Source organism: Struthio camelus, chromosome 1, assembly GCF_040807025.1.
Source record: "Struthio camelus isolate bStrCam1 chromosome 1, bStrCam1.hap1, whole genome shotgun sequence".
Classification (NCBI taxonomy): Eukaryota; Metazoa; Chordata; class Aves; order Struthioniformes; family Struthionidae; genus Struthio; species Struthio camelus.
The window spans coordinates 10,889,484-10,917,411 of NC_090942.1; the positions used below are offsets into that span (position 1 = coordinate 10,889,484).

Here is a 27,928-nt window from a genome sequence, read left to right on the forward strand (position 1 = left end):
TGGAACCTGGCATTCTTCATTTCTTTTAGAAAGGTCTTGTGGATCTTCCTGCAAGAGCAACAAAATAAACCAAGAAAAACATTCCAATATGCATAGCATTCAAATTAAAAGCATTTTAATGGCAGCTATATCCGCTGAAAATACAATACAGTTTTTCTGTTAACTATTCAAGTCAGTAACTTCATATGTTTATTGTATTATAGGTACAGGAATGGCTGTGCTTGAACTGCCAGACCCAAAGGGCAATATCAGGACAACTTGGGGATATGGGCAAGATGCCACTTCCGAAACCAGTCCCTTCACAACCGGTATCCAAACCACCTGTCCCTCCTCAAAAACAGCCTACACCTACTGTCTCACATTCCCCTCAGAAGACTTCCACACCATCCACTCAAACAGCAGAAAAATCGAAAGAAGAACCAGGCATTCAGAAGGAAGTTCCAAAACTTCAACAGGGAAGATTGGAAAAAACATCGTCATCTGATAAAATCCAACAAGGAATCCAAAAAGAAGATCCAAAGTTTAAGCAGGGCAAACTTGCCAAGATACCCTCAGCTGATAAACTCCAGCGTGTCTCTCAAAAGGAAGACCCAAGATTGCAGCAGGCAAAACTGACAAAGACACCCTCATCTGATAAAATTTTACATGGAGTTCAGAAGGAAGATGCAAAATTTCAAGAGGCAAAACTGGCAAAGACATCTTCAGCTGATAAAATTTTGCATGGAGTTCAGAAGGAAGACATAAAACTTCAAGAGGCAAAATTGACAAAGATACCCTCAGCTGACAAAATTTTACATGGTATTCAGAAAGAAGACCCAAAACTTCAACAGATGAAAATGTCAAAGGCACTGTCAGATGACAAAACCCAACCTGCGGTTCAAAAGGAAGATGCACAACAGGTGAAATTGTTAAAGGCAGTTTCAGCTGATAAAATCCAACGTGGAATTCAGAAAGAAGATCCAAGATTTCAAGATGAGAAAACAGCGAAGACTTCTTCAGCTGACAAAATCCAGCATGAAATCCAGAAAGAAGAATCAAAACTTCAGCAAGGAAAACTGTCAAAGACACTTTCAGGAGATAAAATTCCTACAACAGTAGGTTCAGATCAAAAGAAACCCATAAGCAAATTGGAAGAAGATAAAAAATCTGTGCTCCTGGAAAAGAAAGCACCACATCCAGAGGACCAAAAAGAGCACATTACAGCCAAGTCTAAAGACCAAGTTGCTGAACAGAAAGCAGAAGTTAAAGCACCCCCTAAGGAACTGCAAGCTAAGAAACAAGAGGATGATAAGAAAGAGGATATGACAACTGGAATTCCACAAATGGTTTCAAAAACTGAAAAAGCTCAGAAAGAAGAAATCGCTGCTCAAACAGCACCTTCGCCAAGATCTGACCTTGTAGAAACAGTGAAAGAAAAAACGGTAAGTATTTTTTCACCCTCTTCCTCCCTTGCTGCAATAAGCAATGTAGAATCTGAACCTGGGAGACCCTTTCCTTTTAGTCTTCCTGCTCTTTATCTTTATTCTTTGTATGCGATGATTCTCAATGATAAAAATCAATTACTGCTGTTGAGTAAAAGTTTTCACCAGTGCTCCTGTGCTCTACCACCTGTGCTCTATTTTTCAATAATCTTTGCATGATTTTCAGTCTCAAATACTTCAACATTTGAAACTTAAGAATAAGTTCCTCTTTTAATCAGTTTCTGATTTAACTGCTGCTGTAGATTCTCGGGGGTTTCGTGTTTAATTGTTGAAGCTGGAATATTTTCATAGTTCTCAATCCCAGAAGGAAATAAGATGTAACAGTAAGGTGTACGGCGGTTTGTAATACGAAAGTATAATAAACATTTGAGGAACATATTGTGGTGCCTGAACATGGTATGTTAACATATGTAACCTTCACACCTTTTTAATATTTCATTTGCCTATCTCATGTGGAAGAGTATTTCAGGTAGGGTTCTTAATGGACTCTCTAGTCACATGAATGGATGAATTAATCGTAGCATGTACTAGAGGGCTAGATGTGTAGAGATCAACAAGTCATTTATCAGCTGAAGTGGGTAATGTAACTTGTGGAGAAATGGAAAATGATGCTTTTTTATTTCAGTACCCCGAATTAGATGCCAGTTATTCTCTTTTGAAAGTAGGAGTAGGTATAAGAAAAATCTTTTGTCTTTGCCAAAATAAGGTTTTCAAATAATCCCAGTCAAAAAAAGTCAAGTTTTCTTTCTTGTGATAACAAAGATATTTGGGCAGAAAAATATTCTGATTTTGAAATTGTGCTGTAGAGAGTTCTGTTAAAAGTATTAAAAATGCTACCCTTTTTGTAAATCAAATTTTCTATCCAAAATACATCTCCCATCACATGATGGTACCAAGAGATATGGTATCCCTTGATTGTATCAAGGGAATCCTGGAACATAAGGCATTATGTTCACAGTAGCATAGCTGGAAATCCTCCTCTCTGGAATAAAAATGAAGTCTTAAGAAAATGGAGTATCAGTTTGGTTATCTTATAGCAAACATGAGACACTATTGCAGGACTTTGCAAGGAAGGTATGTTTAATTATGTTAATAGAATTTCACTTGGAGGGTATTTACTTTGCAACATAAATTAAAATCTAGAAATTAGCCTTAGAAATAAATTTTCTTTTGTTAGAGATTCCATTCTTCAGTGGAAAAACATGTGTAAGGGAAAGTATATATCCAGCACTAGTCTCAGTTCTGTCTGGTCATTTTAAAGTTTTACTAAGAAAGAGTATTGTGGTCTGGACAGATCTAAGATTCATATATTTGGTCTCTAAACCTGATAGCAGCTGATTTTAATTGCAGATTAATTCATAATTTGTAATAATGTCTTTATATACCATGTGAGATATAAATAAATATAGATTTCACTTGTAATTCACTTATATTTTACTTGCTCCCACTGCCTTCCTATTGAAATTAGGACTACTAGAGTTAATCCATGGATAGGGCTTGGCTTTCTCTTTCTCTTTTTATTAGACTGTCAAGTGAATATAGTAGCACATACCTATTCCCAGTTACCTTTAAAGCATGCTTGGCTGAAGTTTGTAAAGCAGTTAATTTCACGCATAAAAGAAAATACATAGGTATCCATTCTTTAGATACTCTTAAAACTAGACCACTCTGAAATGCAAATGAGATTTTGAAAAAGGATTATTTATTTTTATACACGATTCTTTTCTTTTTTTTTTTCTTTTTTTCCCCCTTGGAAAAATTCTTTGACCAAAAAAATTTGTTCTGAAGTAAAGATAAAGCTGATGCCTCAGCTAGTTTTTGTTTTGTAAGAATAACGCTAATCTTTTATAGTTATTTATTGAAGTCTTTAGATGTTCTTTGTGCTGCACATTGAACATTGTTGGATACAATTTTCCCCTAGAGAGCGTGTGACAGAAATGGAAAAGGAAGTAAAAATTTAGGAATATCACACATTCATACCATTTGGGTGGGTAAAGGATAGTATCTAGACATTAAAAAGTATTTCAGGGCAGAATCACATGAAGGATTTCTGTGAGATGTATTTTTAAATAGGGATACAGAGGAAAACATACTTTCTGCACATGACAAACTGCCGATGCCATTTTATATCCAGATCTGTGCAAACTGTAATTAACTGTCTCTTGTAGCATTCCCATTGGATCAGTAGATAGCACTATCCTAATTTTTCACCAAAAAAACCTATCATCCCTCAAACAAGCCCCAGAAGACACAGAGAGGCTGAAGCTCTGATCCTGACTCTGGTAAATCCTTTCTTGAGCTTTGGAAAATCTCGCACAGATCTCAGAGATATTTAGAAATCTGGCATCTTTTGAAATAAATGGGAGTTAAATTTTGAAATACTTTTAAAGATTTGAGCCTCAGAGTATAATTTAACATAATCCATTTTAACATAAATCCATTTTTCTTCAGTGCATTCTTTTTTCAGTAATTTTTTACTCAGTAATTTCTTCAAAGAGATTTTAAGGAATGAACTACCTTTGTTCATGATTTACAGGAATTTTTTTTCCTGAGAAGCCATCCTGTAGTATTGGCTGCTCACATTTGCTGTAGCAGTTAGCTTTTCTGACAAGGATGTGGTAGATGCCTAGAAATCTTGGACAGGTGTCACCTATGACTTTGTATAGGTATCTGGAAAATCAGTAATTAACGTATAAGTAGTTCAGCATATCTACATGAATACATTACCGTGGTGGAAGTGTCCTTGTTCCTATCTCCTCATGCTTACTAAGGAATGATCGGGTGCTTTGGTTCAGTTACTGGACAGAAGTGAATATATGGTAAATTGACGTCATTATTCTACCGCATGCCATAAATGACAAAATGCAGACCAGTGAGCACAGGCTCATATAAGGAGGAAGAGGCTTGTCTATAAACTTTTTTGTCTGGACACAAACAGAAAGTATAAATAAAATGAAGTATTTTGATAATAGGATTACAAAATGCAATTGCAAAGTAAGTAGTTTCGTCAGCCAAGGTCATTTTTCACTCTGTGAAACTTCTTTTGGGGATAATGTAAATATGTTTGTTTCATCTATAAACAGAATGACCTTTTTAAAATTGTCAGTTCCTCGGCAAAGTAGAATTTCTGTTTTGGGCAGCAGAATTTAATCTCACTAACTTTAAATAATTTAGAAAGCTGACAAGACCTTTTTTTTAAATTTCAGTTTTCTTTCAGTGGAATTCTGATTTAATCCGATAACCAGCTGCACATTTTAAAGCAATTTAGATACTAATTATTGTCAAACAAGTTTTTTTAAATTGAGTAAGTGTAAGAATAAATGATACTTAGAATCAGAAACTTCTAATACAACAGTTATATGATGTATTGTCAGTAGTATAGTAGATACTGTGGAAATGTCACTGAAATAGTACAGACATGTCCTACATTAGATTTTTCATTTCATTTTTACCTTTAATGAAGTTAAAGACAATACATTTGGTGTTTTTAAACGGTCTTATCCAACCAGCAGCTTATACAAGTTCATTGCGTCTCAGGAAGATCCTGCCGTTGATATCTCTGTTAGAGCTAAATTTGTCAAGTATCAAAAACTCACCGTAGGCAAAGTTACAGACAAAAGGCCGTTAAACTACTCTGAAAGACCCAGTAAGTCAACATGTACCAAAGTAGTCCCTACTTTCACCAGAAAAAAGTGATTTTTTTTCCTATTGATTCAAATACATTTATCATTTTCTAAGATTTCTTAAATATATATGATCCTCAACAACATTGTTTTCTCAATATTTTGTTGTTCATCTTAAAATCCTACGCGGAATGCGGTCTGTTACAAGGTCTGCAATGATGCTGTCTTTGCATACACAATAACCAGCCCTGTCCAAAATAGATTACCAGTTATTTAAGAATAGATTTAGCTAATGACAGTATCCTAGCTTTCAGTCCGCAGAATGTGGAGAAAAAATGCGCATATTGTTTTTCGTCGGTGAATTATATGTATATGATGTCAAAATAGAGGAGTATAATGTTTACATGACATGTATCACAGGGCAGACAACTATACATACACAAATGATAGAAAATATATTCATATTGTAGTAGCCTTAAAAAGAAAAGTGGATTTTCTCATCACATTTTTTCCTAAAGATAAAAGAAGTCCCTCCTTAACGTAGAACCTTGTCTTCTCCTTATGGTACAATGTAGCAGTCCTTCCCAAAATTCAAGTTCCTATTATGTATAACAGTGATATTATGGTATATGCTCTTGTTCAGTCATTGAGTAGATACTACACATGGGACGCAAATAATGGTGCCATCACAGGCTACAAGGAGAATGACTGAAGTTGTTCAATGTCCGGTTGTCATCTACCCATTTCTGAGTAAAACTGCTTAGTTTGCACCTTCTATCTCTCTGTTTTGCAAGTTACTGTATCACTGCATCTCCTTGTGGAGAACCAAGACCTGACAGACTCACTTTCACCACTAGGACGCAGTCAGCCTATCAACTCCTAGGATACTTTTTGACCTAGAACAACATTTGCTTTTTCTAATAGCTCATCTAAATTGGTCACAGTATGTGTAATTGGATCTGTTTTCATAAATAACGAACGTATGGGAAATAAAAGATTAAAAAGCATTCAAATATGCTAGGTTAATTTTTAGTGATGGACATCATATTTATACATGAAAGATTTTTTTTGGTTTTAATAGAATGTGTATTTTTTAAAGCATGCTCTGATAAAATGCCCCTAAATACTTCCTTATTTAATAAAGAGAACAGTGTAAATATAATGTGCAAAAAATAAAATTATATTCCCAACTTTCCTTCATTGTTGACCTTGTGTAGAGCTTGTGTGAAGAATATGTATGATCAGTAAGGGCTGGGGAGTATCTTAGAGTAAACTCTTCGGAATAAGATGTGCTGAAGTGCTGAAGTGGTGGTGACTTCCCAACAATCATGTGGAGTACTCTAGGTTGTTGTGACATTTGCTGTAGTTTTAAATGCTGTAGTTTTGGCTCTGATATCAGATATTTGTGTCTGTTATATTGGCTACTGTGTTGGTAAGAGCAGATGTGTTTTATATGCAAGATAGTATCCGATTTTGCAAAGCATATAATAAAGTATTTCTGTGAAACAGAGATCGTTTAATGTAATATTGATGAGTATATTAGTATAATATTAATATCCATTATAGTATTAGTATTTTAATCTAGGAATATGGGCACAGTGACGTGTTTATAGGCAAGAATAGGCACTGTAAATATAAATCAAACTATTAAAAAGCCAGACTGATTATTAAAAATAAAATAACTGACAGTAATTTTTTTATGATATTTTGGTATTAAGTGGAACTTCAGTGTGATTATCATTTGATATTTTTTGTAGGTGACAACAGAACATGAGTGTAAATGTACCTTTAAATTAAACTTGACCATTGTTATCATTTCCCTAATATATTTATTCCACAATAATTAAAAAAAAAAAACTCAGCTAATAAGGAAGTTCATAAGTTAAATCTTTAATTAAGTGGTTTGCTGTACTTCAGAAATGATTTACTTAGATTAGCCAAGTTGATAAATATTACCTATCTATATTACTGAAGGAAGTATCAAATATCAAGATTAGATCATATTCTTAAAATCAAGAGATTTTGGCATGCTTGTTTTCAATAGCCTGGGAAGATGGGGACTTTTGTAAGACTATCAGCTTAGATGAATGCCTGTCCTTTAGAGTGTGAGCTGCATGACAAGATAGTTTCACTGAGAAATAGTGTGTTTCACAACAAGGAGAAACAGGAGGGTTTTTTTTGTTTTTTTTTTTTTTTTTTCCTGTAGAGAAACAAGAAACTGTGGTGTGGAAATACTTGATATAGGATTTTTGGGGTAGTTGTGTCATTCAAAGGAGTTAGATGTGCTCCTCTTTCAGAATTGTGTAGAAGGATCTGGAAGCTAGGAGAATGACTAGGGCAGTTTAACTAGGATCAGAAGGAAGACATGGGTTATGCTCTTCAGTTAGGTATGTCTGCCTTATTTGCTTCCTTATTTCCTTCGATCAGCGGCTGACTCTTCCTTTTCTCTATGCAATTCTACTTCCCTAAAGGCGGCTTACCCCTACATTGCATATTTACTGAGACACTTCTGCTGTACTAGATATTCAGAAAATACTTGCACAGTGCCAAATCATGGATATGGAGATATTCCAGATCACTTTAACTCGTGCTTCAGTATTCCATGTATTGTATTACATGCTACAGTGTGTAACCCTTAAACTAGAAAAATGAAACCAAAGGTCCAAAATTTGAGAATGAAGTATTGGTAAAGAAGTATAAAAGGTTACATGGACAAAAAATGGAGCAGACCTCAGAAATAATGCTGACTGACATTTGGCAATCTGTATTTCTTTGTATCTAGAACTATGCAGGCAATTTTGTAACTTAGGTAATTAAAATCCTAATTTAGATTAGGATTTCGCTTAGATGGGTCAAAAAACTTGGCCCGTGCCTACATTAACAAGTGATAGATTACAATACAATGAGAAAACCTTCTGAAAAAAATAACTGTAATATTTGTTTATATTTGAAAATAAGAGATCATCCTACAACTGATAAAATCTTTTGCCAGTGTGAACTTTCATGCAAAGCATAATTTGATTATATACAAAACACACAATTTGAGGCTCTTTTTGTATTATTTTAGTAGCTTTGCATAACAAAATTAGTGATCGGTTATTTATGGTTTAATATAATTCTTCTTGTCATCGTAATTTTTCATCTGAGACATTAACTCATCTTTTAGAAAAAGAAAACGTATTTAATTGCCTGGAGACATTAAGAATTCATATGTAAATATATACACACGCATATGTATTTATTTTTTTAGGAAAAGGAGGATGAGAAATCAGACACATCAAGCTCTCAGCAACAGAAAAGTCCACAAGGTCTGAGTGACACCGGGTATTCTTCCGATGGGATATCAAGTTCACTTGGTGAAATTCCAAGTCATATTCCCAGTGATGAAAAGGATTTAGTCAGAGAACCTAGTAAAAAAGACACTATCCCACAAGAAAGTCCACCAAGCCCCTCAGATCTAGCTAAGTTGGAAAGTACTGTCCTGTCTATTTTGGAGGCTCAGGCAAGTACACTTGCTGAGGAAAAATCTATGAAAAACAAGGAACTTTATGAAACATATGATGAACAGACAAAGGATCAATATAAAACAAAGCCTTTGCCAATTACTCCGGAGTCTTGTAGTTCAGATGAGGAAGACATAGAAGGCATTCAAGATGAAGAACCTATTGTAGAAGATGGCAAAGAAAGTACTTCCTCACGGAAAGAATACAAAGAAAAAGATGGCGATGACACATCGTCCAGAAGGCAACGCTATGATTCTGTGGAAGACAGCAGTGAGAGTGAAAACTCACCTGTCCCAAGGAGAAAAAGAAGAGCTAGCGTTGGTTCTTCAAGCAGTGATGAGTACAAACGAGATGACAGTCAGGGGTCAGGTGATGAGGAAGACTTCATTAGAAAACAGATTATAGAGATGAGTGCTGATGAAGATGCCTCAGCTTCTGAAGATGATGAATTTATTAGGAGTCAGCTCAAAGAGATCAGTGTTACTGAAAGCCAGAAGAAAGAAGAACTGAAAAGCAAAGCCAAAGGAACAGCTGGAAAACATAGGCGAATGACACGGAAAAGTAGTGCAAGCTATGACGAGGATGCAGGAAGACGACATTCATGGCATGACGATGATGATGAGACTTTTGATGAAAGCCCAGAACCAAAATACAGAGAAACTAAAAGTCAAGACAGTGAAGAACTTGCTATAACTGGAGGAGGAGGCCTTCGGCGTTTCAAAACAATAGAATTAAATAGTACAATAACAAACAAATATTCTGAGACATCTGAACAACAGAAGGGTATTTTATATTTTGATGAAGAGCCAGAGCTAGAGATGGAGAGTCTTACAGATTCACCAGAAGATAGATCTAGAGGAGAAGGATCTTCTAGTTTACATGCTTCTAGTTTCACACCAGGTACATCTCCTACTTCAGTGTCGTCCCTCGATGAAGATAGTGACAGCAGTCCTAGTCACAAGAAACTGGGAGGAGAGAGCAAACAGCAGCGCAAAGCCAGGCATCGGTCACATGGTCCTCTTCTTCCAACTATTGAAGATTCTTCAGAAGAAGAAGAGCTGCGGGAAGAGGAGGAGCTGCTAAAGGAGCAGGAGAAGCAACGTGAGTTAGAACAGCAACAGAGAAAAAGTTCTAGCAAAAAATCTAAAAAAGACAAGGATGAACTAAGAGCTCAGAGAAGAAGGGAACGTCCAAAGACTCCTCCAAGTAATCTTTCTCCCATTGAAGATGCATCTCCAACGGAAGAATTACGACAAGCAGCAGAAATGGAAGAACTACACAGGTCTTCCTGTTCTGAATATTCACCTAGTATTGAATCAGATCCTGAAGGATTTGAAATCAGTCCAGAAAAAATAATAGAAGTGCAAAAAGTTTACAAATTGCCTACTGCTGTCTCTTTATACTCTCCAACAGATGAACAAACTATTGGAATCTCAAAAGAAGAAAGTGGTCAAAAGACATTAAAAAGTGCTGAAGAGGTGTATGAGGAGATGATGCACAAGACCCACAAGTCCAAGCCATTTCAAGTGGCAAATGAAAAAGATGAAGTATTTGAAAAAGAATCTTTGTATGGTGGAATGCTAATAGAGGATTATATTTATGAATCTTTAGTAGAGGATACTTACAATGGAACTATTGATACTAATCTTGTAATGAGACAGGATGAGAGTAATGAATATATACAGCCGAGAGGAAAAGAGAAAAGAATAAGAACTTCAGATCAGATTTATGAAGAACCGCAGAAAAGTACTGATCTACAGAAAGACTACTATAGTATAGAGCCTTTACATTCAATAGTGCCTCAAGAAGATATTGTTTCTAGTTCTTACATAATCCCAGAAAGTCATGAAATAGTTGTATTAGACAATGTGGTAACTTCAACCACTGAGGAAAAGCAGTTGTTAGATGCGGAAGCTGCTTATGAAGAGCTTATGAAACGACAGAGAATGCAGCTAACCCCCGGGTCCAGCCCAACTCAGCCAGCTTCAGGTTTCATTCCTACATCTGATACAAAGGTATCTACTGGTGGAGAAATTGTGGATAGTACATCTTTAACGTCAAGTACTACTTCAGCAATCTCAGATGTGTCATCTGCCAGTAGTGCAGCACTTTCTATTCCAGATGTTAAAATAACACAGCATTTTACAACAGAGGAAATAGAAGATGAATACTTAACAGATTATGCCAGAGAAATTCAAGAAATAATTTCTCATGAAACATCAATGTTGACATACTCTGAGGCATCAGAAGTTGCTGCATCAGTTTTACCTTCTGATGCAGCTTCCTTAACATCGTCTACATCTTCAGTTTGTACTACAGATAGCTCATCACCTATAGATAGTGCAACCACAGGTTCTATAGATATGGCAGATGCTGTAAGTAAGCTAGCAGATTCTGAAGATGTCAGGATGATAACCCAAGTTCCCTTAACATCTACAAAAGAGTATTCTGAAGTGAGCATACCTTACACCTCTGTTGCCAGAGCCACTAAAAAGCCAGCTGTAGCATCAGATACAAAGAGTGTGGATCAAGCTGTAATTTCTTTGCCTGAAACTGCACCTTTGGTAGCAACTACAGTTATAAAACCCAAGCAATATGCAACTGATGTCACTGCCTCTGGTACCTCCAAAGCAGAAAAGGATGCAGCTAGAAAGATTAAAAGTACAGTAGAGGCTGGCATTATCAAAATTGATCGTGAAGATTCACGCAAAGAATTGGGTCATGATATGGCAAGGATTAACTTGACTGCTGCTACATCCGAGCAACCACCCGTATGTATAACATCAGTTTCAGTTACAGAGCCTGCATCAGCAACATCTTCTGTACTTACTCCCAGTGTTGTAAGTCAGACCACCCTGATCTCTGTGCCTTCCTCAGCTCCCGCTGTAACATCCAAAGTATTCTCACTTTTCAGAAGTTCTTCTTTGGAATCTCCTGCACAGCCTTCTCCACCTCCACCTCCTCCTCCACCTCCACCTCCTCCCCCACCATTGCCTCCACCTATTTTACCTAAGCCAGCTATTTATCCCAAAAAGAAGCCACAGGTTAAGACTCCAGTGACAACAGCCCCCACAGTGGTACCTTCAGTCACAAGTGTTACAACAGTAGAACCCGCAGCTATTTTAAAGAATCATGTGGTACCTGTCACAAAAACATATACCTCAACACCACCTCCTGTACCACCCAAGCCATGCTCCATTCCAGCAGGGCTTGTTTTCAGTCACAGGCCGACTGAAGTAACTAAACCTCCAATTGCTCCTAAACCAGCAGTTCCTCCTCTCCCAATAGCAGTTCATAAGCCAGCAGAAACACAACCCAAACCAATAGGTGTGTCATTGACTTCAAGTATGACTCTGAATTTAGTCTCTTCAGCTGAATGCAAATTAACATCCCCCACTTCCCCTTTGTCTCCACATTCTAACAAGTCTTCACCAAGGTTGACGAAACCCTCACAGGAAACCTATGTTGTCATCACATTGCCTTCTGAGCCTGGAACTCCCACAGAAACTATAACTAGTCAGGCTGTTACCGGTTGGCCTTTAGAAGCACCTTCTAAAGAACAGATTCCCCAACCTATGCAACCATTGTTTACTCCATCTATGAAAGCTATGGAAATTCACAGTATGACGGATGAGAGTATGTATATTTCAGGTGCCCTGCCAACTGTTCCTGTCACAATGCAATCAACTTTTGAAAAAGTACCTAGTTCAAAAACAGAAGTAATAACAACGGAGCTAACCAGGACCACAGTGTCTGTAGTTAAGGGCCACGTGCCCAGTGTTGGTTTAGGTAGTGTCTCTATTACTATACCTCCAGAGCCAGTACATCTAGTAGATCAACCCAGGTACAGAGAGAATGGAAGATTCCATCCTTTCGGTGATGTCATTGATCTTCGCACTTTAAGTAAGATGGATATCGGAATGCGAGACAGCTGTGTGGATCTGTCTGCTGTTTCGATGGATGTGAGAAGGCAAATGCCAGCAAGTGACACATGTGGGCGGCCAGTGAGTACCGTCCAACCAGCTATAATAAATCTCAGCACTGCATGTGTTGCAGACCCTTCTCTCTCTGTAGTCACTGAAACAGTAACTGTAATGACCTGCACTGCCACTGTAAGCTACTCTGCTAGTACAGAGAGCCTTGTGGATCTGGGACATGCTATGACAACTCCACTGCAGCTAACAACATCAAAACATTTTGAGCCTGCATACAGAGTAACAGGCAGCCAGGCTTTCTCCATAGGTAAAGATGAAGTGCCAATAAATTTATCCTTAGGTTCTTCCACACATGCAGTGACATGGGCTACTACAAAGCCTGTTACGGTACCTCCTGTTGGTGTTACAAATGGTTGGACTGAACTCTCCACTTCTCAGGAGCCAATGGAGAGTGGAGCAGTTGACCTTAGCACTACAAAATCCCACAGAACAGTGGTAACAATGGATGACACTACTTCAGGCGTCATGACTACAGTTATAGAAGATGATGAGAAGCCTGTTGATCTGACTGCAGGAAGAAGAGCTGTTTGTTGTGATATGGTTTATAAATTGCCATTTGGTAGGAGCTGTACAGCACAGCAACCTCCAGCTACGCTTCCTGAAGATCGTTTTGGTTACAGAGATGACCACTATCAGTATGATCGTTCGGGGTCTTATGGTTACCGAGGAATAGGAGGTATGAAACCATCTATGTCTGACACAAATTTATCCGAAGCTGGACTATTTGCATACAAAAGCAAGAATAGCTTTGATTATCGAGTTGGAGCAACTGACGCAGCAGTAGATCTTACTTCTGGAAGAGTTACTACAGGTCAGTATGACACAGCAGCAGATCTTTCTTTGAAATATAATTATGATGTTCCTCACCTCATTTCAGGATGATTTTTTATTATTATTTTTCCCCTCCTTCTATTGCTTTGTTTTCGTTTGGACAATGTGACAGATTATTCTGGATTCCCCGTGTATTTCATTTCTTCGTTTTACATATATGTTTTGCACAGAGGTGCCTGCATGTGCCTGCATGTTCAAATTTGTTGTTTTCTTCACATCTAAGGTAGATCATTAAGCTGAAGATTTGCATGCAGTTTCCCCTTCCCATTTAATTCATCAAGATGGGATGACTTTCAGAATCCGCAAAGCAGCATTCATTTGTGGAACTGGACTGTAACTTTGCCCTGTAATTTCAGGTGAGGTTATGGATTACTCAAGCAAGACCACTGGTCCTTATCCAGAGACTCGACAGGTGATTTCTGGCGTCGGGATCAGTACACCACAGTATTCCCAAGCAAGAATGGTATCATCTTTGGGTTCCCCTTACGGCGTTGGAAGTGTTTTAAGATCATCCAATGGTGTTGTTTATTCTTCAGTAGCGACTCCAGTCCCATCCACGTTTGCCATCACTACACAGCCTGGTTCTATTTTCAGTACAACTGTCAGAGATTTATCTACTCTCCAAACAATTGACTCAGTGCCCTCATTATCAACTTTGCAACAGAGTCAGCCACTCCCAAGGTCATACAGTTTCTTGACAACAGTCGCAGCTGAAAAAGACAGTGCAATTACTGCCATGGATATTGAGACAGTGTTGCCACCTCTTAGTATAGAAACGATTACCACTGAGCCCGCCAACTTGATACCTGCTTTAACTACAGCATCTGAAGTTTATACAAATGTAATTGAAGGTGAAGTTGCACTTCTTATTGCCCCTGAAGAAGGCAAACAGCAGCAACTGGATTTGGAGCGTGAACTTCTTGAGCTTGAGAAACTTAAGCAGCAGCGCTTTGCTGAAGAGCTGGAGTGGGAACGTCAGGAAATTCAGAGGTTTAGGGAACAAGAAAAGTTTATGGTACAAAAAAAGCTTGAGGAATTGCAGTCCATGAAACACCATCTCTTGTTTCAGCAAGAAGAGGAGCGGCAAGCTCAGTTAATGATGAGGCAAGAAACATTAGCCCAGCAGCAACTGCAGCTTGAACAATTTCAACAGCTTCAGCAACAGCTCCACCAACAGTTAGAGGAGCAAAAAATTCGTCAAATGTATCAGTATGGCTATGACCCTTCAGGACCTGGCTCTCCACAAACTACCACAGATCAAGCACTTCTGGAAGGACAGTATGCAACAACAGAAAATGGCCAGTTTTGGCCTACTGATGATGCAACCACTACATCTTCAGCAGTGCTGGGTATTGAAATTCCACAAAGCCAAGCATGGTATACAGTACAGTCTGATGGTGTTACCCAATACATACCTAGGCCTGGTATCCTAAGCTCCGTTTCAGAAATGTCACTTAAAGATATTGATGTCAGAGAGGAGAAGCACCTGAAAAAGAGAAGTTCTATGCCAAAATTACGTGGTCAATATGAGGAGCTTGAGGAGACTCTAGAGGAAGAGCCCAGGTGCTTCAAAAAGATAGTAGACAGTGGAGTGCAAACTGATGATGAAGATGGGGCAGACAGAGGTTACACAAATAGGAGACGGAGAACTAAGAAGAGTGTTGATACAAGTGTTCAGACAGATGATGAAGATCAAGATGAATGGGATCTTTCTAGCAGATCCCGAAGAAAGCCTCGCGTAGGGAAATACAGTGAGAGTACGGCTGAGGTAGACAAAACTAAACAATTCTCCAAAGTATCTAGCATTGCAGTTCAGACAGTGGCAGAGATTTCTGTACAAACAGAACCAGTAGGGACAATAAAAACACCTTCAGTCAGGGCTCGGTTGGATGCAAAGGTTGAAATCATAAAGCACATTTCAGCTCCAGAAAAGACATACAAAGGAGAAAGTTTGGGATGTCAAACAGAGACAGAGTCAGACACACAAAGTCCCCAATATCTGTCAGCTTCATCTCCTCAGAAAGATAAAAAACGCCCAACACCATTAGAAATAGGATACTCATCCCACCTTCGCCCAGACTCCGCATTGCAGGTAGTCCCTTCCCCTCCCAAATCTCCCAAAGTTCTCTATTCACCCATTTCACCCGTTTCACCAAGCAAAGTAATAGAGTCAGCATTTGTACCCTATGAAAAACCCATCACTGATGACATCAGCCCTCAGAAGATGCTGCATGCTGACATTACCAAGGTTCCTCCATCAAGCCCAAAGGCAGCAAAGATGATGCAACGCTCTTTGTCTGATCCTAAGCCCCTGAGTCCCACAGCAGAAGACAGTTCCAGAGCTCAGTTTCAGTACACTGAGGGTTTCATGGTAAGAAGTATTTGCTTTCTTTTCTTTTTTAATATGCAATTGTACGGCTGACTTTCTGTACAGCATGAGGGTTGACACACTCATTGGCAAACTTTTGTATGTAGTCTTTTTGCAAGCCTTGCTGAAAAGTCCCAAGGAATATCTGCTATCTAATGCAATGGACATTTACTTCATTGCTTTGTCTGAAAATAGCAGAATCCAAATTACAGTTTTAGTGAGATTCAGAAAAACCCACAGTAAGGTCTTATTCAGAATTTGGAAGCCACTTAAAGAATTTGATGGTAATTAATTGCTAGTGAAATGGTTACTACCATTTCTTCAGAAAATGAAATGCATTTTATTTCTAATAATAAGACACCCACGTCTTGCGGCACAGTGTGTAGTGCATTAACAAGAAAATTGCTAAATGTGCCTTCTGAGATGTAGCTGACCCCAAATTTATAATTGCCTGGTTCAGCTGTCCTTTTTGTCTCTCATGTTTTTCTACCTTTCGTGATTCTGTGGGTATTCTTGTGTCCCACCGTATACATCTTTTATCCCTCCCAGACTAAAAGATCTCATTTCACAATCCTTTTCTTCTTTGTTTGTTTTGGATAAGGAGGATTATACAGAAGTTGTGGAAGTGCTGAGGGCTGTTTCTTAAGGGGTCAGAGGAGGCAGTTTTGAATAATATGAGGCTTCCATCATCAGGACTTAAGTTTACCATTTCTGCAATATTCCTTTTCCTTAAGAAGTAACATTTCTGATCGGGGAATCAATTTGTTATTTTACGGCTGAGAGGAAGTAGTCTTAGTTAAAGAAAATAATAATTTAAATAATTTTATGTATTCTTGGCTGTTCCTTTTTCCAAGTCCATTCTCCTCTGTCAGTTGCAGGGTCAGTTGCTTGCTTGTGAGAGTTCTGTGGATTGTCATTCTAGGTTTTGTTCGATAATTTTTTGTCTTTTATGTTCAGTTATCTATGAAATCATAAGTGATTATCCCGTACAGGATTGGGTAGAAGAAAAGGGGTTGTCCCTTAGGTAAATTATGGTGACTGTCAGCTGCAGGATGGTTGGGTTATACTCTCCAAGGCCCAAACTGTGAGCAGTTTCTGCAACTTCGCACATATGTGCAGATATTAAATGCTTCCTATGCTGTTTCTGCTTGTCAAAGGGTACATTGAAGTTTGAAGGGAAAACTATAGCCATGGCATTGGCACTCCACATCCACATCATTCTCTAATGCAGGATTAACACAGGGTGGGGAGCAGTGGCATGAGCGCTTAAATTGCACGTACAGGGCTTGGAACAGCATCTTGCTCACAGGTGAGGAAGTATTGAGTTGTAGTACATTTTGGAGGGTAGGTATACTATTATAAAATAATTGGGAATATAGTGAAACTGTAACTGAGGACAAACAATTCAGCTAATTTCAAAGATATATATGGTTTTGATATGGACTGTGTACTTTGTATGATGATGGATGATGCATTCTGTAAAAAGCTGATTGTTTAAGGCCTTTAAATTAGAGTTTGAAAACACGCAGTGCGCATTAATCAAGGTACAGAAACAAATGGCTTGTATATCATTGTTTATTATTTATTACCATTTTGCATTGCGCCAAACCAGTAATGAGCTAAATTGTTCTTGTAAATATACAGCCACCAAGCAGCAAATAGACCCTGTCTCAAAGTACTTACAGTCTAAGTAGAATAGATGAACTTCTTGGAACATGGGGATGCAAGTAGACATACACAAGGAGAGTAAAAAATTTCCATGAGCATAAAGGGGGCTGCACTAGCTGTGCCGTGTGGCATATGATGGGGGAACTGCTCTGTAAAACTTCTCAACAGTTCTTGTTTCAGGGTTATGTCTTTGTCCCCATTCATCAACTTTGCAGCAGAAAAGGGCATTCATGTGTTTATGCGTATGTTTCACAGATTTTTTTAATGACAGTTTCACAGAAGAGTTGATCCTTATGCAATCAGTGAGTGTTAAGGGGTAAAAATGAAATTGGCCTCTTTTTGAAGATGACAATGAAATAATACCTGGTCCTTCAGGTAATGCATTTTCAGCAAACATATACTTCTTAGGAAAAGATATTTATTTATTCCTTATTTATCAGGGAAAAGATTATGTAAAATGTGAATAAGATGATGAATGATATATGAACATTTTACAACTGCTACTTTAAGTGCAATTTTATGTTCTACTTTAATGTATCTTTTGTAGGAAATTATTATTTCCTATAGTTTTCTCCAATCTAGTGTAAGCGAAAGGCTGAAAATATTCTGTAATAAGTATCCAGATAATATTGCTTTCGGTGACAGTATATTTCCTTTTTTTTTTTTGATAATGAGTTATGTTTATATTATATTTCCATTTGCTGTCTATGGCAGTGTTTGCTCCCATTGCCATGAACGCTAGAGTGAACATAGGTGGTAGCTTCCCCTTAATCTGAAACAAAAGTCTTCCTTTCCATGAGGTTCTCTTTGGTGGTTCTTAAATGGTGTGCAGTTCTGTGATATATATTAGTAATCAAATGTAGCTGGGTCAAGGAAAAATTGTGAGTGATAGGTTGCCTGCACAAAGAGGAGCGTTGGAAGCCACACATCTAGAACTGATATTACACAGATACCTAATTTTGCGGTTTTATAAGCTTTGTGCTGCCTGAGCTCCCAATGGCAATGGGCAATGGGCTCCTCAGCGCTGCCTTTGTTAGAATATCATGCAGCATGGTGCAGTTGGGCTTTATGGCATACAAAGCAATGGGCTTTCCATGAAGGCACCAGAAAGCCTCAGTGGAGTTTGAAAGTGGTGAGCGAAATTCGTCCATTCATCAGCAAGAAGAAATTGTTAGTACCTGACTAGTTTAATAAAGAAATAACTTTATACCAATGGATCACAGAATCTAGTCACATGCTAGTCACAGTCAACTTCAGCACTGGTACATATTCTTTATGTGTATTCAAAGGTGGAAGGTGTCTTCCTTTTGCCTTCAGATGTAAAATGTTTGCTCAACTAAAGTAAAGCAAGATCATGCACATGAACTGCCACAGACACAACATATACAGCTAAGCACTGAATAAAGCCTAAGCAGAAGTGTTTGTATTAGTGAAACTAATGCAAAGACACATCTGTTAGCAGCCTGTCAGCTTCAGGGTAGAAACTTCAATATTCTGAACAAATTCTATCAATGTGTTTTTAAGAGAGTTAATAGGGATTTTTCTCCATTTTTTGTTTGACATGAGTTGCTGCATTTTTCACTGCAATTGTAGAGCAAATATAATTCAAATCTGCATATTATGGTAAAAAAGACAGTGATTTCAAGCCAGATCCCAAAAGACTGATTCTTTATTTAGGTAAAAATTGTGGGATGTCATTTACTGCTGTAGTAAAAACAGAGACTCTTTTTTTAACTGATTTTCAAAATGTCATTTTTTTAAGGGACATAAATTTAGAAAGAGCTAGGATGAAGTACCTTAATCTATGTTTTATTGTCTGTAGTATTGTACTGGTAATTGATTTTAAAAAGCACCAAGCAACAGCTCTGAAAGTGTTGGCTCAGATATATAGTACCTGTTAATATACATGCATAATAAATGGAAATGTGAATTACAGAATGCAGTAAAAACTATTCTCTTTAATTTATCACTACTCTCAGTTTAAAACCAAGTTAATGTAATTTGTCTTATTAACATTTCTCTTTCATATGTTGATATTTCCACCTTGTCCATATCACTTTAATAGCAACACATATCCTCATTTTCATCACTAGCAGCATTACTTATGATCTGGATAAATCATTACCATATGTTATGTTTAGATGAGTTGTATTTATTGTGAACAGTTCCATTGACATTACATACTTGAAGTCATTTGATATTTTCATTTATATGGATATATTTTCAGCTCTTTTCAATTTTAAAACTTTAAGACTTAAGGAGTTTGAGCTGTTATTCCCTATATCAAGTATGCGCTGTAAGGCTGGGGACGAGAGAGGAGAAACTGGGTAGCTGCTCCCACTAGAGTTAAAACCTTCCACGTATCATATCACTAATGTTTTGCTTGTCTGTTCAGGCCTAAACTGATCACTAGGTCTGTATGACAGAGAGGAATGTTCTCTTTGGATAAGGAAGATAGGTAATACAGGTAACAGGGATAATTATGTGTTTCGGGGTTGGGCATTTCTGTTTGTTTACCTTCCTTAGCAGTAGGAAGCATGGTTCCTTTCTTAGTATCATGCAGAAATATCTGGTAATGGATTTTCTGCTGTTATTGGTACCTAAGACATTGATGTTTCCCTTGATTTTTCATAATCTGTTCCTAATTGGAGCTGAAAAGGTTTAGTTCTTTGCTATAGCTCTTGTATTCATTATAAAGCATTCAGAATTGTTCTGTGGTCTGTGAGATATGTGGTCATATGGCTGTAGTAGCAAAAGGCTTACTTTAGTGACTGTAATTTTGCCTTTCAGTCCCATGATCCAGTCCATGAAAAAGGAAGAGCATCTTCTTTTCTGTAAAAGCTGTCTTTCATTACCATTAGCACAAACAGCTGCTACTTAGGTTTCACTTTAAGTAAAAAAGGATGTTGAGTGAGGAACCCTGTACATTTCTTCTTTGGTAGTAGTCTGACATAAGAGTAACCCACATTTAAAGGCCAAGTTTTTCTCTGTGCTTCCAGGAAAACTAAATGATATCTGTGGGCTGTGGTGTAATGAACTGTTGTTTGGGCATTGGTGGCACTGGCGACACAGCTCCATCACTTTGGCTGTGCATGCACCAGTCTAAAGAACAGTCTGGAAGGGGCCTAATCTGCATGGTTCCTGCAGTCTGCATGCACCCTGTGCGCAGCCTACCTAGGTTGCCAGACAGTATGCTGACAGGCTTAGCAGCCCTGGGTCTGCATAGGCATCCAGGTTCTTATTTCCCTGAAGAGCGCCCTGCAGCTACTTTTGAGGCTCGTTCATTGTTTATGGACAGGAGATCTTTTCAGATTGAATTTGGGCCAGCAATCTAAAGAAAAGGTAGATATATACACTGAGTGTCTTTGATATTTGAATATCGATAGTCAAATGCTTGCTTGGTCAGTTGTGCTGATTCTAGATGGAACAAGGCATGTGTAAGCCTGATTTTCTTTATGCTATTAACCTCGGTATGCTGCTCGTCTTTTCCTCTCTCACCCTTTTTTTCATTCTTTCTGAAAAAAGGGGAGAGATTATTAATTTGCTAGACGTGTACCATTTGCATTCTGTCACCCATGAAGGAAGCAGGGATTCAATGGTTCAGCCTATCTCTGCATCATGGACATCATAAACAGGCATACGGTGCTTCCTCGTTCCTTTCAGACCAAATCAACTAAATCAACAAATAACTTACAGAAAGGCATGATAGGAGTTTTTATTCTTCCTCCATTCCTTCCATCAATATAATTTTCAATAGATCCTAAATAGTCCAGGAGATTATGTGCGTTTGCAGAAGTGACTTAAGCACCTAAAAGCTTAAATATTATTGAATTTTCTTAATGGACCTTAGGGTCTGTTAGCAATTAAATCACTTTTTAAAGGGCTTTCCTGCTTCATGTTCTCATAACTAATCTCTCCTACTATCTAGATGTCCTTTTTAAAGATACTTTTAATGGCAGTATCAGTGCAATAGAGCAAAGCATCAGGAGGCAAAAGCCGATGATTCTTGAGTTCCCCCGGCACACCTCCTCCTTTTTTTTTTTTTTTTTTTGTGTGTTTCAAACAAATCCAATTGAAACTAAATCAAAAAATAAGGATCTCACTAATATCCAGAAACAATCCGTGTGTAAGTAGTAACACAGGACTTATCTCTCTCCTCCTTTAACTACACATTTTTAGCTAGATTTAAGATCACATTTTCCACTAAAGGCTTAAAGTGTTTACAGTTTAGAGCCCTGTTAACATTTCAAGCTATTGCTTCCTGTGCTGTATTGGAAACCCTCTGGAATAACTTTTTTGTGACTCAAATGAGACATCTTTTTTCCATCTGTCAGATCTTCAAAACAGAAAGATTGCCCCACATTCAGTCAATGTATCTTGCAAATGTTTTCTTCTAAAATCATTTAACTGGGTCGGTCCGAATTTCCTGTAACTTTTACATTACTTGATTTCACACCTTCTCTAGTCAATGAAGGGATACTCATGCATAATACAAAATTATATGTATGCAGTCTTTTGCTTTCCAAAGTGGATCCTTCACACTCCTTAATAGAGCATGAGATTTATGGCACAGAGTTGACAAAGAACTTAGTGTTTCTGTCACCTGGGCCTTTTCTCATCTGTTAACAGTTCATCTGTCTTCCTCTTAGCAAGTTCTCAGTTAGACATTTAAAAAGCAACCCCCTCCAAAAGCACCCAATCCTCAATCTTTTATCTTCCATGAAAGATGAGGAAGAATAAAGGTACAATAATCTCTTTCCGCTCATTTCCAGCTGACTTGGTTATCTACCCACATGTTTCCATCCTGGGAATACCTTGAATTTTTGATGTGAGGAGAGGCCAATGCAGTGTTCCCTGCTTTAAAGTAATAAACACAGCATATAAATATATATAGTGGAATCAAGCAGGCACTGGAGAATGAGACAGGATCACAGGTAAGTTTGGGTGCACTTCACCTCTGTTTTGACTCAGACTTTCCTCTCTTATGAAGACAGGTAATATTTTAATTTGCTCTTTCTGAGTAAATAGGAGGAGAGGAAAATTTCTGCTAGTATAATTCTCTGCTTAACTTAGGTAATCAAGGAATAACACAACTGAACTCAAAAGAGAGTTTCTTTTATTTGTTCTGCAGGTAAGTTTGGTTTCTTGCATTTTATTCTGTCCATTGTTTCATGAGCAGCTGTTAACACAGGAAAGTCTTATTGTACTGAGAAAGTGGGCATTCATTCTCTAAAAGGAAAGTTTAGCAGAAGACCAGCATATATCACGTCTTCCCTGGAAAGGAAGCACAGTCTGTATCAGCAAGTCATTTGGTACGATAAAAGTAGATCAATAGATCCAAGCAGTTCATACTAAAGCCTCTGCAAGTATACTGTAAGTAGTTGGGGAGGCTTACGTTGCACTGGATTCAGTCTGCGTTTTGAAGTTGTCCAAAGGGCTTGTCATTGGTTAGGATTGTTTTTCGTCTATTGGGATTTAAGCACATTTGATACACATTTGCAATAGAGCTTCCATTTTATTTTCCTGCAGAAGGAATCTGTTTTTACATGAGAAAAACCTCCCTCCAAGCAGAGCCAATGTGCAATAACTAGAAAAAATCAAGAGACTTGTTCTTGACAAAGTAATAACTTAGTACTTGCTCCAAACTTCATGTCATAACAAAATATGAGCTATATTCTAACACTTTTTTCCATCATTTCTTTCAAATATTAAATATTTAACAAAGATCCTAAAATATTATCTTGATCAGCCAAAAGTGATTAAATGTTCCTTGGAAGTGATCCAGGACTGACAAAAAAACATGCTGCCTCATATGTCCTGTGTGAAGGTTACTAAAAAAGAACTCAGTACATCCAAAACTTATGATCTGAAATAATTAAATACAACAATCAGAGCAGTAAAAAGGTGTTCGATATTCCTATATATTCTCCGCTCTATGAGTGGTTACTTTTCTTCTGCGTGTGGAGTTTCTATCTTAAAACTTCAAGAACGGTCCTTTAATCATTACATTTAAAATAATTATCTGGGTTTATTTTTGTTTTTATTTTTTTAGAAATCATTCAGGATGTGACAGTATTAAAAGCATTTTGTGGCATCAACTCAAATCAACTTTAAATTCTAATTGAAAGATTTGCATCTCCATTAAAAACATAGCGCAGGACGTACTTTCTCCAGGGACATACTTGTCTCTGATTAATTAATTTTTATCATATAAGATACTGGAAATTTCTAAACTATACCTTTTCTCCTAAGAAAAACATATGCCAAGCTAGAAATACCCCATGATACCATGGTCACAAATATTCAGTTCTTTACCTTCTGATCCTTCCATTCAGACATTTGTTTTCTGAGTCACTGACTGTGTATTAAAGAGAATTTTGTTAAGGTAAACAGCTGTATTTGGAGCTGTGAATGAACCTAAGAGTTCAGGTTTAGGCTTATGGATTTACCTATTGAACTGGAAAATCAAATGTAAGTAAGTGTTATGAAATGCTGGCAAAATAATCCCTTTTACTGACTTTTTAAAAAATAATTGCTTCCCAAGCATAACATTATTTATTGATAAACAAATACTTTTGCAATTACTACTTTTAATGTAGTAAAACAGCATACATCTGCCTGCTGAATTAGATACTTCAGGTCAAACTGGTCACTGTCAAACTGGAAGGAAGTTTTAAGTGGGGGTAAACAAGGATTTGTTTAACTCTTTTTTAATAATGTAATTACAATTTGGAGTCTGGAAAAGGTCCATTTGCAGATGAAGTCAAATAGAAGGGGTTCCAAGCACTTTAGAAAGCAGGATTGCCATTTAGAGCCACCTGGAATCACCCAACAACTAATTCAGTAACGATAACAGGCACTACACACACTAAAGAAACAATCAAATATTCATATACCTATGAAATGCAGTTGTTCAGGCAATAGCAGTACAGAAGATGTCCAGGTGCAATAGCAAATGTTCAGACTTAATATGATTTAAAATGTGAAGTGTTTGCACAAGAGCCAGTGGTCTTTTTTGGAGCTGTTAACAACTCTACCCATATTTAAGGTCTATGCAGTAATATTTTTGCCCTACTCAGTGTTGATAAGACTTCAGCTAGACTACTACATCTCTCTGTTTTGGTCAGCACCACTTAAGAGTTAGAGAGGCTGAAGAAATCCAGTGGTGAGCAAAAGAGAAAGGATAAAAGACTGAGAAAACAAAACCTTTCCCGAAAGGCTGAAGGATCTGGTTTTATTCTAGAAAGGAGAAGACCAAGGCTGGACAAGATGACAGTCTTTCACTGTGTAAAATCTTATTGTAAATAGGTTAGCTGTTAACCACTCTCCATGTCCCATGGAAGCAGGAAAAGGGTTGGAGTGTTATAGGATATTTAGTAGATATCAATAAAAAATTCTAACTGCTATAGCAAAAAGGATTTAGAACTGAGATATTTTAGTGAGATTACATTATCTGAATCTTGGGGATAACATAAAGTGATAGCCCAGATATCTGATTTCCCTTCCAAGTCAAGAATATCTTGAGCAGTACAAGTAATATAATTAGCTTTGAAAAGTGAATTCTAAAATTAAATATAACTTTCGTTAGCATTCATGATTCTTGTTAGACATTAACATCACCATCATTGCTGTTAATTTGTGTTCATCCAGCATTTTTCACAGACTGCTTGAATAAACTAACAAGTAACCCACCTTATGAAACTCTCTCTGGAAAATCTCAGTGACCTCAGTCATATAGTCCTTCATTTATAAGATTGAAAACCAAGGCAAAGAAAGTAAGGCCATAATCAATACCTTAAATGGCACCTGTCTTGTTCCTTTTATGCCTTAGGTGTAAGCGGCATTTACTCTCCATTTTACTTCCCCCCTTTACCTTTCTCTTCAGAAGCCTAGAGAGGCATCTAGCTTGCTGCTTGACTGCCTCGGGGACATAGGGCTACCTAGTTAAGGTATGAAAGGTAGGAAAGAGCACATTTTGTGTTAAACTGATGGTATAAAAGATCACATGTGAGCTCACAGCAGTAGGCTCTTGGTATAGTGTTCAGGAAGAAATGTTCCAACAGTTCATCTACCTACTTTATATTTGTACTTTAAAATGTGATTAATCCCACACATTTCTGTTCATTGACTACAGAGAGATTTTAGATGAATGAGACTACTTTTAGTCACATGAAAAGCGTGTTGTGAGGCCATGTCCTCTGACTCTCTCACCCTATGTTCTTGTTTCCTACTTTTTCTCTCTTTCAAAACAGTATGTTCTTTGCTGATGTACTAATGTGCTTTTATCAGTTCTGCACAACGAAACAGGGAACTTAAAAGTTAGGATTTCAGGTTGTTCTCTAGATGCCTAAGATCAATTTTAAGAAATTTTGAACCAGCAATGTTCGTTTACTTCACTGAAGGGTCATGGACAAAATAATTGTGTTTCCAGGAGTTTCCAGCTTCTCCCAATACAATTCTCTTTCGCTTTTAAGGTGAAAGGCTGCTTGACAAATGGGTATATCTTAGTACAAATACACCCTTTATTTATAGAACAAGCTTGGCTTTATTGACAACAGTTCAGACTTTCAGATGCTAGCCTGTAAATATTTGTCCAAGTCTGGAGAAATGAGACCGTTAAAGGATAATTTCGTCTTCATGTCATTAGTCCTTGTCTTCTCTGTTCACTTTGCCACAATAATTTCCAGGAGTGCCAATTTTGTTACCAAGAAAGAATAGAACTCCGGTGAACTTTTCCAGTGTATCTGGGACAGGAACTCAGGAAAATGATTTACATGCCATAAGGCTCAGCTCAGGAAGAGGAGTCCATAATGGTACGTACTTACAATCCCTGCGTTTAGAATGAGGCTCCAAGAGAGTGGCCAGTTTGCTCAATGCTGTGATGCCTAGGCCAGCCATTTAGAAACTCCAGATAGGGGGATAAGTCTGAAACATTGCCATAGAACTGGTTTCCACATCTCTGTGAAACCTGGTTTCAGAGCTTGAAATTTCCTTCTTCAAATTCTTCCTCTCCCTCTCTCTCTGTAGGAGACTACAGAGGAAGTCTGTATTTTGGCTCTCCTCCTCTATAACTTTTTACATTCGGTACAGACTGAATTCAGGTCTCGGTTCACTTTCTATTCACATTCTCCATCTGTCCCTATCTTCTCTTTAATCTTGCTAAACCCTACTTCTGTTTCCCAGCTGGTCCCTCTCTGACACCTTCTTTCATCCAATCTAAGTAGTTCTCATAAAAGCACAGCTTTTATTATCTCACCTTACTCATTTTTCAAGCTGTTGGCTAATGCAAAATCCAGCTAAAGCATAGAATATGTTTGTGCTCTTACACTGCCTCGCAAGCCTTTTTCCTAGTTTAGGATTGTAGAGGATAGATGAGCTAGCCATTAGGTACCCTTGACTAAAATTAAAGACAGGGTTTGAAAATAAATAACTAGCAGGGAGGAGGGCTTGAAGGAAGATTGAATGCTGGGGACTTCCTCTGTGTGTATGAGATAAGAAATTTAACTGAACTGATTTCTCTTAAGTCTGGACTTAAGAGAACTGGATTTAGACAGCTGGCAGTTGCCAAAGGTGAAAAGGTAGACAGGAAGGACAGTAGACAGGATGAATCAGAGTGGGATTTACCTACCTAAAACTGAGGCCTAATATAGAGAAGATGAGTTTGAGCCTCAGGGTTTATTTTCCATGGTTGCATAGCATTTATAAAGCATAGTGACATAAGCCTCAGGAAATGATAAGGTAGTCTGTAAGTAATATTTACTTCATAAGCTTATGGTTGTGTTCTTTCATGGTTGTGTTCTTGCAGTCTATAAACGATGTAAGATAGTAACAATGAAATAAAGTGCAATTTCTTGTCCGAGTTAAAGCTGAAACCAATGAGTCTTTTTCAGAAATGTTACTGTCTGGGGTAATCACTTACATCGTATTGCTATGCCTTTTACCATACCAGAGTTATAATCTACAGCAGAAATATCATAGACTTTTGTGAAGAATGGAGAGGAATCCCTGATTTTGTCCTTTGCTCATTTGATCAGTGATATAGCAGTATAGAGAGTTTTATAGTAATGCCTCCAGATTATTTCTTTAGGCAGTAAAAGTCATTCGGTATTATTACTTTGTCAGTAATAGCGTAGGCTGCTCTGTGTCTTGATGTTCTTACAGCCTGTTTGAACATAGCTTCTCTGAGAGCGCTGTAACCCAGGCAGAGGACCCATTTTTATCTTTATTTCCATTTCTTCATCATTTGGCCACAAATAAAAAGCCCAAGAGCTCATCAAAGAAAATCAAATTTTAAGATTGCGACAGTGTTACAAAAGTAACTTTTTCTTTCCTTTTTTTTAACTAGTGAAACCAAAATGGCTCTTCTGAAGGCTGTGTTGCAAACAAAGGGAAAAACAAAAGGAAATACTAAGCCAGTATTGCTTCTGAACCCTTTGTGATGTATTATGATAGCTTAAGA

The 27,928-nt window shown here is 37.6% G+C and overlaps 1 protein-coding gene across 11 annotated transcripts in view; it reads left to right on the forward strand.

Annotated features, from left to right (window-relative positions):
- Window positions 1-27,928, forward strand: part of PCLO (piccolo presynaptic cytomatrix protein) — a 378,473-nt gene that overhangs the window by 168,683 nt on the left and 181,862 nt on the right. For all 11 annotated transcript variants that reach the window (XR_011136587.1, XR_011136588.1, XM_068921841.1 and 8 more), the window contains exons 4-6: window positions 204-1,421; window positions 8,355-13,413; window positions 13,790-15,804. Coding sequence is in view for 9 of the 11 variants with exons in the window: in XM_068921841.1 (XP_068777942.1) it covers window positions 204-1,421; window positions 8,355-13,413; window positions 13,790-15,804 (8,292 nt within the window). In the remaining 2 variants the exon portion in view is untranslated. The remainder of the gene's footprint in view (window positions 1-203; window positions 1,422-8,354; window positions 13,414-13,789; window positions 15,805-27,928) is intronic.